At 34.6% G+C, this 16,283-nt stretch overlaps 1 protein-coding gene across 1 annotated transcript in view; it reads right to left on the reverse strand.

Annotated features, from left to right (window-relative positions):
- DOCK2 (dedicator of cytokinesis 2) overlaps window positions 1-16,283 on the reverse strand; it is a 1,640,323-nt gene that overhangs the window by 1,099,122 nt on the left and 524,918 nt on the right. The window contains 1 exon segment of the mRNA XM_053718563.1: window positions 451-559. Within this exon segment, the coding sequence (XP_053574538.1) occupies window positions 451-559 (109 nt within the window).

A 16,283-nucleotide genomic window follows, 5' to 3' on the forward strand; every position in this document is an offset into this window, starting at 1 on the left:
AAGTTACTTCTATTAGTTAATTTGCTTCAGTCTTTATATATCCTTTGTGGAAGAAACAGCCATGCGCATGGGTGAGCCAATCACACGAGGCATCTATGTGCAGCCACCAATCAGAAGCTACTGAGCCTATCTAGATATGCTTTTCATCAAAGTATATCAAGAGGATGAAGAAAATTAGATAATAGAAGTAAATTAGAACGTTGCACGCTCTTTCTAAATCATGAAAGAAAATTTTGGGGTTTCATGTTCCTTTAATACCCCCATGAACCAATTAATGATATCATTATATGAAATTAGTAATACAGTACTAACACTCCATTCAAGAGTTAAAGGCAATATTAAAATAGTATAAAGAAAATGTTACACAAATAACAAATTCACAAACTCTGCTGTATGTCTATAAAGCTATCATGATACAACTATATTTTACTACAAAACAAACAAACAAACCTGCAGAAGAATTGTGGTTTTGCATTCACTCTTCATAAGATTGTTGATGGATTCAAACAGTTTTCTCATTGACTCTTCAAATTCTGTCTGTTCTTTGCCTTCATATAGCCTGTTGAATAACAAATATATAGTAATTTAATTATATATTGGACAATACAGTCATGAAAAGTGCAACTTAAAGCGTCATACAATTTTTGTATTGTTTAAACCAATAAGCATTTTAAAGTATTAGATAATTTTGTACAGCCATTACAACAAAACATTGGAAAAATATGTAGTGGACTTTAATAGGCCACCATTTTAACCAGAGGGATCACTCCATTAAAAAGCGTTAGAATATGTCAAGAATATTCAAGTATGCAAACATGATGATCATGTACAAATTATGTAATATTCTCCCCATTTGAATGCCCTGTATATCCACATTTTGTTTAGATTAATCACAACCCTATCTGCCTTGTTTCACACCCATAGTGTATATGTAATTTCTAGCTTTCATGTTCCCTGCTACCATTTTAATAACTGTATTCATTTTAATTTTGAAGCTAACTGGAATTGCATGTCTGTGTAGAAATAATCCTTAAGGACTGACTGCTCACTGCCTGATAAGCAGAGCTCCCACTGTTTCACCGATGGTCAGTGACACACGTTACAAGCATAAAAACTCTAATACATTTTAAAATACAATCTTAGATGCAAAAATATGAAATCAAGCTGAAGAATGTGAAAATGGTTAAAATATGTGGCTTTAAACTAAACATTCTAAAATTAAAGGGACATGAAACCCAATTTTTTTCTTTTATGATTCAGATAGAGAATACAATTTTAAACAACTTTCTAATGTACTTATATTATCTAATTTGTTTCATTCTCTTCGTATCATTTGTTGAAGGAGCAGCAATGCACTATTGGTTACTAACTGAACTCATGGGTGAGCCAATCACAATCTCTCTCTCTATATATATATGCAGCAACCAATCAACAGCTAGAACCTAGGCTCTCTGCTGCTCATGAGCTTGCCTAGAAAAACCTTTCAGCAAAGGATAACAAGAGAAGGAAGCAAATTAAATAATAGAAGTAGATTGGAAAGTTGTTTAAAATTGTATTCTCCATCTGAATCATGAAAGAAAAATTTGGGGTTTCATGTCCCTTTAAGATATGTATTTTCACCTCAAGTTGATTTTTATTGATTGTTTAAATTAGTCTTATCATTTGGAGAAATTCATAAAGATACCAAAATAAGATCCTAACATTTAATAATATGTCTGTTAGATATTTCAGTGGATTGTGACTTATAAGCGAGCAATTCATTAGAGGCAGTGCATTTTTAGAACTTTTGCCAAGTTACAGCAACCACTGATATACCATCTTAAAACTGATATAAATCGATCACAATCAATCACATTCACATATCTGATTTTTATTTTTTTATATATATATATTTTTTTTTTATTGAGGTTACACTAATACATAGAAAAGATATGGTTTTACAATGTCAAAATCATATTAACAAAATAATACCATTATTATGAGCATAATTGGTCGTTCAACATGTAGGTAGTCATATGATGAAATTAAGCACACATTTAACGATTGTAAAGCAAAGCTCTAAAGCTATAAACTAAACACTGTAGCATTTGTGTCCTATGAATTTCTGTCTGACATTGCTATGTAGTATATCAACATCTACAGCTATCATATATGTCATATATGTCACATCATATAAGCAGTCCTAAACTATAGACTAATATATATATATTTTGAACTAAACAACCTTATCTATTATGTGTTTCACTATGAACTATCACTCCATGAAAAGTGGGAGGTCTGAATTGCAGGCTATGAGCATTAGGTGCAGTAACCTCATTTTTATTTCTCCTATAAAGATATGATAAAATATTGTTAACCCCTATTTTCAAGTGTCAAGAAAAGTAGAAAGAAAAAAAAAATTCTCTCTTCATTTATCATTGCACCAGCAGTTTTTGTGAACTGTTGGTGCAATGCCGCCCGCTGCAGATACACAGCCAATCGGCTGCTAGCAGGGCGTCTCAATCAACCCGATCGTATTCGATCGGGTTGATTTCTGTCTGCCGCCTCAGAGCAGCGACAGGTTATGGAGCAGCGGTCTTTAGACGGGGCATCAAGCCCTGTACGGAGCTTGATAAATATGCCCCTATATATTGACATCTATATGAAATGGACAGTAATATGCTATTCACTGTAGATGTATATGTTCTGCAAAATTATAATATAATTACTATCATGACTGGTCAAATAGATCAACTTAGTTAATCCATGGGCTATAATGGAAAGAGTTCTCTAGAGGGAATTTTAGGGACATGATACTGGGCATAGAAACAGATAGAGGTCAGCTGAAACTCTCTATATTATTTGGGTTAATGTGAACTGAATAACCTATTATTTGATATATGATCTGTCACAACTTGTGTTATATTTCTAAATATCATCTATATGCAATATAGAATAAAAATCAAATTCGTCAATTCCCCCCAAAAAGTTCAAAAATATAAAAATCAAAGTATACTCCTCTCTCCCAGCTGCAAAAAAGCAAGGCTATTTTAGAGCTATAGGCACTATGAACTACTTTCAGTAATTATGATATATATAAAAGGCACTTAGTGTCCCTAATGAACAATTTAACCTCCCCACAAAGCCTGCTAGGAATACAGAAAAACATTTAGACCACAATATTAATTAACCTAATAACTGTAAAACTTAAATATTAAAATGATCCACAAGCTAGTTTAGTCCTGTTGTAAATACAGTAGCTCCAGTCTAGCCCATATTAACATATCACAACTCTTGTGGCTTTGAAAATTCAGGAGTATTATCCTTCATAGGTACAGGCATCAGTATAAGATGTTGACCGTAACAACTAAAACAGCAGACTTGCCATAAAGAGATAATGACTCTAACGTTGGACAGTAAAGATACGTAGTGGGACAATGAAGATTTTGTATCTCTTACTGATTAGAGATTTATACAATACCAATTTTATATAGCGGAGTAGCTGCTGTAAATGCTAAAGATCATCTGATAACCTTAGACGCAACAGAAACAAAGGCATATAAACTGATGAGTGCAAGTGTCTGTTTCAGAGGAACTACTCATGTCTCCTTCACTGTATATAGAGCAAGTCTCAAAATGGCGTCACTGTAGCTGAGTCGGCATGCCAGACATCTGATGGCACAAAAATGTAGGCAGCTTGGATGGGTTACCTCAGAAACAGCACAGATCCCAAAGCTGAACCAGATGTCACGTTTTTGAGGTTCTCCAAGTGGATTGGTAAAGGTGTCATCTTTCTGCTCTAGCCATGTAAGTAGCATATCCACTGCTGTACTAACAGTCCCTGAAGGATCAATCCACTGTTCATAGTAAAATCTAGAAGTCTCGCTTATGGGGTTTGGCTGCATTCCCCATGGTGCGAGCGGTATTGGAAAAAGGGAGATCCTTCAAACTATTGTGGTTAGTTGAAATAGCCATTGTGTCATCTCCAATAGGGGTTTGGCACAGAGGATATGGTACATAGCCATGATAACACCTGGGTCTATCTCCATATACTGTTTTAGGAATGGTGACATTATAATACATATTCCTAGGATAAGTAATGTTTGGTAGGCAATCAATACTTTGTAGAATTGAGACCTCAAAATCTTATAAGAGGGCCGGAAGTATTGTAGATATAGCCTCCATAATGATTTTTTTTTTAATAAAGAACAGAAGAACAGAAAGTATAGTAGCTCTATTAGCTTTACCCAGTATTCTGGGCGGGGGTGGGGGGTATGCGGCAACCTAGGCTTTGAAGGTAGTAGGTTTCATTGAGCGGCAGTTGCAACTAGCCAACTTTATATCCTGCTAGGGACCTTGTGGCCTCACCTAAGAACATAGTTCAGGGACCAAGCACAGCTATCGCTCCAAAGTTCTACAAATGCCACAGTTAGAAAGACTCCTTATATAAATCCTCATTACAAACTTAAGTGATGCAAAGATATACATATGAGCCTCTTGAATCTATGTTTGGATCAGAAGCTCCTGTAGTGCACATTCTGTTGCATTGGTGGTCGGCTACGCCCCCCGCCCCCCACATTCCTGACCTTTTATGCCATCAGCACCCAACCATTCTGTATTTTAAACTATACTAAAATACTGTCACCTAATAATATAAATGTGTTATTCCACAAATACAAAAAAAAATATCACCAAAACAAAAATTGAGAAAAAAACACTCTATAAAGTAAATGACATGTCCAAATGAATAAAGCTTAAAAAATGCAGTCTGTGTTCCAGATATGGCACAGTTCTGGTATGTGGCTGTATACTCAAAAAGGGAATAGACATATGCCCCCATTTATCATAGTCCAAATGGAAAAGGTCCCTGTCCATCTGCTGCCTGCAATTAACATTGCACAAGCAATTGCTTGTGAGCTGCACCCCCACCCCTGCTATTATGCAAACAATTGCACAGGAGAAGGGCTTGTTAATCCAATATGATGATTTAACTCTGTAAACTTCGAGGTAGCAGAGAGAATAAGTAGCAGCAGTCTTAAGACCACAGCGACGTAACTTAGCGCTTAAGCACTGCTTGCTTGAGCAAATCATATAATTGAAGTAAATTGGAAAATTATGAACGTTGCATGCTCTAGAAAGTTTAATTTTGACTGTCCCTTTAAACTACATGCAAGTATTTTAATTTTCAAACTTCAGAATGCAAATGCACATTTCAGCACTCTTCAAATATCTTAAAATTAAAATAAAAAAGGACAATATTCAACTTAACCCTTGAAATGACAATTAGCAGAATTTCCTTTTTCATATTCTTGTCTTTTTAGCTTTGGGAACCTTCAAATGACAGGCCAAGAGTCTTACCTCAGGAATACATTTAATACATTGTAAAATTTAGTTTTCTACTGCATGCAATTTTAAACATAACCCAGGAGCTAGTAAATTTGCAGATCTAAGATTTGCGAGGCACAGACTATATTTCATCCCAGATGCATCTTAGAATACATGAAATTTAAGCAAGATTCAGCCACAGACTTATCATAGGCTCATTTTTCATTTATGTATTTTCTCTTTATGAGAACAAAATTAATTTTGACTTCTGCTGATTTTACATTACTCTGAAGACGATTTGCCATACTGTATATTTTAATCTGCATAAAGTCTCAGATGAAATTACTTATTTTGGATGTATTAAAAATCGAGCAAACACACTTTAAAAGTATTGAAAGCTCCATTCCTGCATAATTGAAGTTTTACAGGCCCATTTATCAAAGGTCTTGCGGACCTGATCCGACACTGCGGATCAGGTCCGCAAGACCTCGCTAAATGCGGAGAGCAATACGCTCTCCGCATTTAACATTGCACCAGCAGCTCACAAGAGCTGCTGGTGCAACGCCGCCCCCTGCTGACTCGCGGCCAATCGGCCGCCAGCAGGGAGCTGTCAATCAACCCGATCGTATTCGATCGGGTTGATGTCTGGCGATTCCTGTCCGCCTGTTCAGAGCAGGCGGACAGGGTTATGGAGCAGCGGTCTTTTGACCGCTGCTTCATAAGTTGTGTTTCTGGCGAGTCTGAAGACTCGCCAGAAACACGGCCCTTCAAGCTCCATACGGAGCTTGATAAATGGGCCTGTTTGCTAGATGTATACTACTTGCAATGAATACAGATTCAGTATCAAATCACATACTATTTGCCGGAAGTGATATAAACTCTATAATTTTAAGGCAAAGTCAAAAACGTTGTTATGAGTTATAAAGTAAAACTATGCTATGGATAGTCATAAATCTCTCTAAACTGCCAAAAAAGCTTGGCAGCAGATAGAAACAGTGAAATATGTGTATTTTCTTTTTCTTTTCTTATTTTAAAGCTACACTTTCACTGCTAGCATTTTGTTATTTCAAGGATAAATGTACCTTTTCAACAACAACAAAAAAATGTTTGCATGAAAAAAGGCAAATAATAACTATGTAGCAAATAAACATGCATACAAATCCTCACACAACATAATTCGGGAGGTAAAGTGTTCATTACTTAAATGGCATGACCAGAATCTATCAAAAAGTGAGTGTAAAAAGAACTAGTTGGTTTCCTGTGCCCTGGTTTATTTTAGGTTAATGACATATTCAAGATAAGGACTGGCAACCATGACATTTTAGGTATAATATGATTTGCAGATTTTAATCTAGGAAGATTGTTTGCTTGGAGGTACTAGAGAACTGTGTGCTAATATTATTGGTAATGTTCAAACATCACAAAATGATATATTCTATCTTCACACAATCATCATGATCTGCAACTGAGAACATTTTTTGAATGTATTTTTAAAGCATCTATCTTGTTCCATATTCCAATTTGTTCAACCTTATTCCACATCCCTTTCTCATCATCTCCCATTCACTTACCTGAGACTAATACTCCATTAAATATCACTGTAACATCCTGCTATAAATGGTTTAAATGCTTCAATGCAGCCATTTTCGTCACGCAAGGAGACTGCCCCTCAAACATTCTTTTCAGCAATCCCCTGCCCTACAGGCCGGGGATCGGTGATGGCCTAGTGGGTGGCATTCCCAGGCTTCATGCACGTGGTGACGTCACAATGAGGGCAGAATGAGGAAGCTTAGACAGATGCAAGGGAGCTGGATGGGGAAGTTCTTCAAACCCCTTGATCCTAACAGCAACAAACCTCCAAGACCCCTTATTTCAAAAGACAATCACCTGCTCTTTCAAATGGTGGTCTTGGAATGCTAGTACAAATATGATTTATTATAAATGAAGTAAAATAAAACACATGGGGAGTTGATTGGAAAAACAACATTAGGCGCCAGATTGCAAGTTAGATTACACTAACTGTTGCAGCTGCTTGTGCGCATCGGATCATGCATATTACAAGTTGAAAGTAAACGCATTAGCTTGAGCATAATTAAATTTAACAATCACCGGGATAGCGCGACCTCAGAGTTCTGGTTAACTGTTATGTTCGACTAAACGTTGCACAAAATACATCAAAACTACATTTAAAAGTACAGTTACACTCATAATAACAATAACAAAAGGACCTTAATATAGAGATACATACATATACATGTTTAAATATGTATATGTATGCATAAAAAGGGCTCAAAGATATGAGGTATCAGGTGTTAAAAAAGGCATGCAAGGGGATTTAATGCAGAGATACATACATATACAGTATATGGCTTAATATGTATATGTATGTGTATATTTGTATATATGCGTGTGTACAGATGATTTATGTATTTACAGACATATATACACAAATGTATATGTATATATATATATATATATATATATATATATATATATACATACATATATTTATATAGGTAAAAAGAAATATGCACAATGGGTCTTCTTTAATCCATTTTATAACCCCACAAAAGCCGGTATAGGACCCTATTTCACATGTGGCTACTCATGATGACTGTTTTTTTTACAGTTTTTGCCCCAACGTTCTTACATGGCATGTAATATAAATATAATAATGGTATATTGGGAATCTGCTGGTTCTGCTAAATCAAAAAACAACCTGGAATTTGTGTAGGTTATTTACAGAAATTTGACTTATAATTGGGTTTAAATGTAATAGCAAAACAACTCAAAATTGTCTCATATATATTTATACACGTGTGTGTGTGTGTGTGTGTGAAACACACTAAGATCTGGTTTTGCACAGATCTTACTATATTTCACTTGCACAAGAAGATATTCGGCCCTGAAAAGATAGCAGCCTTTTAATTACCAAAAAACAATGCAAAACCATACATGTCTGCTATTTCTGAACAAAGGGGATCCCAGAGAGGCTTTTACCACCATTTGTCTAATGGTTGAAGAAGTTGCCGGTAAATAATTTCAGTGAGAAACCCAAATTTGGAAAAATATATGTTTTTTTTTTTTTTTTGGTGACAAAATAGTGGCATCAAATATAACAAAATTGGCCTAGTTCAATACATTGGGTTGTCTACTTTATAAAATATATATAGTTTTGGGGGTTATTTTAAGAATTTGGGCAGTTCTGCTATACCAATTGAGAGTTAGTCCATTGCATTATTTTAGAAATAGCTGCAGAAAAAGACCTTAAAATGATCAAAAGTAATACAAATATATATACATCTTTGGTCTTAGCTGAATTAGAGGATGCCAAAGAACAGATTTTATGGGGTTTTTTCTACAGTTAGAAGGCTACAGGTTTTTGTGGAATATGATAATCTTTATATACTGTATATATATATATTTTTTATAATTTTTTTTGTGTGCGTGTAATTTTACAATAATTTAAAATCTTTGAAAAGCGCCAATCAGCGTGAAACGCGTCAGATGACGTCATTTGCCTCCCTGTTTTTCTACTTACCGTGAGTGACTGTGTTTATCGCAGCTCCTGTGTGAACTTTTAATCTTTCATTCAATAAAATTTTCACGTGAATTTTATAACAAGTGCTGAGTGCATAGTGTCTATACCAGATAGCAAATGCTGTTGGAAATGTTTGCTCTTAGTTACGAGCTTTAACTACAAGTCTTTCTTGGGATTCCTGCTTTTATTTGAACCTTATTTTCAGCTGCTCCCTAACCCGATACTTTCCATGCCGAGTGCAGGAAGTTCGAATCAGTGTGTAAGCTTTACGCCGTGCAGACGACGGCGCTTGGTCTCCCAAGATAAGTGTTTTTTTACCTATTTAACCTTAACTGTTCTTGTTATGTATATATATATAATACTAAAAATTCTCCAGTAGTTTTGGCAAGTTTCTCTCTGAAATTTCCATTAATTTTTAAATTCACATGGAAAACGGTAATGGATAAAGCAGTTATATTTCTGTGTATCATTTATTACATAAAAAGATCAGTAAAAATAATTATTATATAGCAATGTATATATTTGTAACAAAATAGCTGTGCCTAAGAAAAAGGAAAAAAAGTGGCATTTCCTGTTGCAGGTCCCAATAACATGATGCTCTTATTTTGGCTGTGCTACCATCTAATGTTCTTACATAGGACGATAACACAATAAATCCCAGTTTATAGCTTTTTGTGTAAGGACTGATTAACTTTTCATTGAGCAGCTGCAAAGAAATGTTCTTGAAACGGCTCAGCAAATTTAAGAGTTTGGCTGGTTGATTGTCACAAATTCTACAATATGCTAGGGACATTGATTCAATGTAAACTGTGGTCAGAAGGAAAAGAGGTTGACTTATATCTGTATTTGAGATATGACGCACACTGAGGACAAGGAATGTTATCAAGGTCAAAGACATACAGTTTGTTCCAATTCACAACTTAGTGATGAGTCAAGTATGAATCATATTTCTTTTCATCAAAGGCCAAATGGTTCAATCCTTGGTTGAAAGTGTGACCCTGGGTGATAAGCTTAGATTTTATATATATATATATATATATATATATATATATATATATATATATATATATATATATATATATATATATATATATATATATATATATATATATATATATATGTAAATATATAATGAAATTCAAGCATTTTTAGAATGCCATGAAATACTGTCATTGTACAATTTTGCAGTCAATGTATTTTTAGAACACATAGTTCAATCATTATGCTTAGAATAATATTATTTTATATCTATTTTTTAGTGATGAGAGTAATATAGGGCCCTATACCTTAAGAGCGCTGTTCCTTAACTCATAAGCCTCCTCTGAGGCAGCGGACATCAATCCGCTCGATTTCATGCAATCAGGTTGATTAACACACCCTGTTAGCAGCCAATCTGGCCGCGAATCTGCAGGGGGCAGCATTGCACAAGCAGTTCACCAGAACTGCTTGTGAAATTATAAATCTGCATTTATCGATGTCTGGCGGACATGATCGCTACAGCGGATCATGTTTGCCAGACACATGATAAATCGGCCCCATAGTCTTTAAAAAAATATTGATTAAATTGTGTCAAATAAGACTAAATGTTTTAGCAAATATGATATGTTTCCTATAATTAAACATAGAAAGTAGAAACATACAATTAAGCTGAAATACCTTTTTAGAAATGTAACAGTGACAAAACTAATGAAAACTGTTTTAGGTCATATGGTTGAAAAAAAGATTAACAAGGATTAACCTACTGTGACAAACCCTTTCTTCAATAGTCAATAGGTGCTGGGATAGCAGATTTAACTTTGTTTTTGCTTCCTAACAAGGACAACAAAGAATAATTGTTTACAGAATGATTTTCAGTAATTAGGGGGCAAAGGAGTTCAACATTAAACATATTTGAAACATTTAAACTGAAACACTAAAAAGAAATGTGATTAACTCTTTATGTTGGCGATTTCAAAGTTGGCATGAATCATTAACTTTCATTTAAGGCCTGTGACACTACTCTTCTGCCGATGCTAAATGTCTGGGTGCAACTTATTTCTAAGAATAGCATAGGCTTTATTGTCCCAAATTGCATAATATTTCTATCTACTTGTGAAAAGACGAGCTTTATTTTGTTGTAGCAGATTATGGGGTCCGGTTATTAAAGTGCGGATGGACAAACTCTGTTGGCATCTATCATTGCACAAGCAGTTCTTGTGAACTGCTTGTGCAATGCTGCCCCCTGCAGATTTGCAGCCAATCGGCCGCTAGCAGGGGGTGTCAATCAGCCCGATCATATAGGATTGGGTGGATTGATGTCCGCAGCCTCAGAGCAGGCAGACAAGTTATGGAGCAGGCTCGCACAGAAACAGGGGCATCAAGCTCCATTCGGAGCTTGATAATTCAGCTTCATGGTATCTAGGTACCCAATAAATAAACAATTACAAACAGCATAGATAAACACAAACACATATGTAAATACAAACACACACATCTATCTACCTATCTATCTACATACATATATATCTCATGGCAACACAACGTTAGCAACCACTATTATCGGCTCCTTGACACATAGAAGAGTATCTGTGTGTATAATGTATATATCAAAAAGTTAAAAGGCATACAACCCACATAATGAACCCCCATTGATCAATATATCAGATTATTAATATTTAATTTATTTATGCATATATTTTTATGGGGAAGTTTAATTTTGGAATTCCCATGCTTTTTAATGTTATATTGGTATAATCTGGCACTAAAGTATGTTAATTTGACATTTAATTTCCAAGGGGCATATTTATCAAGCTCCGTACTTGAAACAGAAGTTATCAAGAAGTTAAAAAGCAGCGGTCTAAAGACCGCTGCTCCATATCTTGTCCACCTGCTCTGAGACGGCAGACAGAAATCAACCCGATCGAATTTGATCGGGTTGATTGACACCCCCTGCTAGTGGTCGATTGGCCACAAATCTGCAGGGGGCGGCATTGTACCAGCAGTTCCCAAGAACTGCTGGTGCAATGATAAATGCTGACAGCTGATGCTATCGGTATTTATCAATGGGCAGCGGACATGATACGGTACTTTGTTTCATGTCAGCTCGCACATTGTTAAATATGCCCCCATTGGTTATGTTATTGTAAAAATGTATATGTGTGTGTTTTTATGTAGTTTCACTTTCATTATACGTATATATTTAACTGCGACTACAATTCCTAAGAATATTTACTGATACTGAGCATAACTTGTATTTTTTTCTGCTTACTTTAAACCCTTAAATCTTACAAACTACTCATTGTTATTATTTTTTTACAACACCCCGCAAAAAACAACAACAAACGTATCTTCAAGACCAGGGATGGCCAACTGGTGGCCCTTGGGCCATATGAGGGCCTCTGCACTAGGAAAAAGTCAGAAACAAGAATTTGTGCCAACGTTTTTATGTCCCCAGGAAAAAGCGGAAAAAAAGAAGGTGGCAACAACTTAAAGACCTTTCTGGAGAGGAGAACAGAGTATAGAGGATACCCTGCAACTTTTCCTAAATCTGGCTCTTGGCTACTTGACATTTTTGAGGAAATATTTTTGTGTTTAATAGTCATACATTTATATGCAGCCCTTAGTGTTTCTAAATACTGATCTGTGGCCCACACGTGTTAGGAAATGGCCAACACTGTTCTAGGCAATAAACCAATTTGCATGCCAAATTATTTTAATGAATTTATTTATTTTTGTTGTAAGTTTAGCTAATCCTATCAATATAAAGAAATGGTACAATTTTCTAATCTTTAAAGACCATTTTACTTTAAAATAAGTATATGATACAGCAACAGTTAAACAGTTACACATGTTTATTTTTGAATGAAAAAATGTTTAACGGACCAGTGAATACAGTAGATTTGCATAATCAACAAATGCACGATAACAAGACAATGCAATAGCACTTAGGGCTCGATGATATAATCTTCGCCAGCTTAAACCTACTTTTTCTCGCAGACTCTCGCAAGGCTGCCCCGGTGCAATGATCGTAAAAAAGGGGCAGTCCCTGCGAGTGGCGAGATGGCTCCTATTAAAAGTATTGGAGCTTGCTGGATAGGGACACCGCTCCTTAGAGTGAAGTTAGCAGGGAGCAGGGGAGCACATTAAAATTAAAATCCTGCAGCAAATATAACCCACATTATGCTGCTTTCTGCATAGAGCATCTTACATTCACCTATATTTTAGTATGCATTTGTTCTTTTATTAGGGTTATAAGTGTTTGTATTATTTTGAGAAAAGCTCGCCACCTTTTAGTTGGCGAGAAAAAACTTTGAGATCTGCAGAGCAAAAATCTTTATAGAATTACGCTGGGATTAGAGGGACATTTTCATATAAGCCCATGGAACGCCCATGTTCAGCCCATTTTATGAAAAAAAAACAATTACACTTTGCATTTCGTATTTATAAGTACAAATTTCTGTGTGATTTTTGCACATCCAGTGTACTACAATTACAATTTACGCTGTGCATATTTAATTTGATTTATTCCTGTGTAAATTACATACACATTTTACTTTTTTGTTAACATACGATTTTTGATGAAGGATTTTGTTACGATTTTTGATGCACCTTAACAATACAATTTGTCCCTGCTTATTTCTGTGTGAATGTTTCAAATATTTGTTTTATATGATGTTTAAAATACGAATTTTGTTGTGCACATTTCATATGAAAATACAGTATACGCCCCTTAGCGAGAAACCCTGTTTTCAGGGTAAAAAGTGGCTTTAGATCATTCCACCAGGGAAATAGAAGGACTGGAGAGTATTCTTTAATAATCTCGCCAGCCCAGAGAGCTTTCAATCATACAGCCCTTAGTCTGAACTGCAAATGAGAAGTGGATTTTGTTCTGATAAATTTCAAAGTTATGTCTATTTCTACTCCCCCTGTATCATGTGACAGCCATCAGCCAATCACAAATGCATATATGTAAATTCTCTGAATTCTTGCACATGCTCAAAAGGAGCTGGTGACTCAAAAAGTGTAAAAATAAAAAGACTGCGAATTGCATACTCTGAAGTGTCCCTTTAAATTAAAATTGTTTAAAGTTAAGGTGAAACTAATAGGAAGTGCATGACTTTTACAGTTGACTCATGGTACTCTACAGGTTACTTACATTAAAAAAGCTGGTCTAGTCCTCGCTGGATGATCCATTTAAAAACAACAACAAGGTAATACATTTTTAAACATTGTGTTTCAGATGGATTAGAGATTATTTTTTATGTTTCATGTCCCTTTAATATTGCCCACAATATTCAACCCTTTTTCAAACTTTAAAATGTGTTCAAGCAATCCAGTGTCTGAAGTATGCTGCAGGCTTATCTTTATGTAAACCATTTTTACTGGATGACTTGAGCACCAGAATACACTTATAAATCAATTTACAAGAGTATGGCACAATGACTTTCACATAAAAAAATGCTACAAGTACATTGGTAATGTTCTACAGTACAAAGTATTCATATATTCATTATTTTACATGCCCTGCTTTAAATTTAGATGAGAATGTTATCAAATCAAAGTCTACTATTTTAAAGAACAACCTAATCATCAAGTTGATTGACATTCTATTTTAATATATGTATTAGCATTAGCAAATCTGTTAAAGTGAGCACTAATGTGCATATACCAATGCTGGTTACTATGTTTAATTGCCTCTGTTTATTTAAACATAACCCCTGCAAGTGAATGTGTTGTGACAGAATGATAAAGGAACATTAAAAATTATATAATGTTAAAGGGACATTAAAAAACTGTATAATGTATGTGTACAAATGAAATAATAAATGTAACCCCTTCGCTACCGGGAATTTCAGACAATATTTTCCCAAAATACTGGAGAGTTTCTAGCATTTTTGCTATCAATCGGTTTAAACAGAAAAAGAGCTTATTTTGTTTTAAATTACCTATGAAAACTATATATATATATATATATATATATATATATATATATATATAAATATATATATATATAGATAGTCGACGTTTCGGCTTTTGCAGAAGCCTTCATCAAGACAAGTCAAAACTCAAAACGGCAATCAGCCGTGCTCACCAAGACTTTCGCTTCTGCGAAAGCAGAAACGTCGAATTACAAATGTTGTGACTAAGAACAATAAATGAAAACTTTTTGCTGACACGCAATTAATTTCCCTTCATTTCCTAATTCCCTTAGGAGTGCCCTTCATTTCCTAATTCAATTCTACATATTCTTTTGAGGATTGCTCCCAGGTTCAGAACTATTGACCAAAGTCGGAGTGCTGGAACACCCGCTACTTTCAATTATATATATATTATTTTTAATTTTTCCCATAAAGACAGCTTTCAGAGGATGATAGTTTCAACTAGTGATTTATTCACAGAATTCTGAAATTATTAGAAAATAATCCAAAGAATTAAAAACAATAGATATAAAAAGATTAATTATTGCATTCCACAAAAACTTGCAGCTTTCTAACTGTAGAAAAAAAACATAATTTTTTTATTGGCTCCCCTAATTCAGCTAAAACCAAACATATATATATAATTATTTTTGATCATTTTAAGGTCTTTTTTGCAGCTATGACTAAAATGATGATGCAATGGGCTATCATTTGGTAAATTGCCCAAATTTTTAAAATGAATACCAAAACTATATATATTTATAAAGAAAGCAACCCAAGGTATGGTTTAGGTTCATTTGATGCCTCCAAGGACACTAAGTCCAAACTCATTCACACAAGTTTTGCCCTACATCAGTGAATTTGCAGTCACGAATGATTGTTTAAGTTTCTAAATTCAATAATGTGCTAGTGAGGGAATGAGTAAGAACATGCTATGGTGATCGATTAGTCTTTTCGGCCAGAGAAGAGCCAGAAAAGCTACAGCTGATAGATGGTGATCGGGTTATAGTTTCAAGCAAGTGACAGTGCAATAATGCAGTAAAATGTTCTAACATATTACAATATTTAGTTTTTTTGCACGTTTACATACCTTTAAACATACAACGGATAAATCAAATTGTGAACATGATAAAACAGCCTACCTAATATGTAACGTACTGAAAATATTTACATTTCTAAAGAACACATTATATCACTCATTTATTTCATCTAACAATACTTTTATTTCATTTATTTGCAAAAACTATGGATACTGTGTATGAATGATGTTGAATATCAAACATTTAGTTTTATCTCCCACCAAAAAATGTATATGTCTTTGTTTTAGAAGACCCTTGTTATAATAAAACCCATATATAAGTTGTAATAGCCAGGTGATCATTGTGGTATTAGTAGTCACTAGAAGAGGCTATCCACATCTGAGCTATTCTCAATCTAACATCTTGTTATATACCATATACCTTTAAATCACTGTTAACCTTTATTTAACATTTAATATGTATACATATGAGTAAAATACTTTATTTGCATATCATTTACAT

The sequence above is a fragment of the Bombina bombina genome, chromosome 6 (assembly GCF_027579735.1).
Source record: "Bombina bombina isolate aBomBom1 chromosome 6, aBomBom1.pri, whole genome shotgun sequence".
Classification (NCBI taxonomy): domain Eukaryota; kingdom Metazoa; phylum Chordata; class Amphibia; order Anura; family Bombinatoridae; genus Bombina; species Bombina bombina.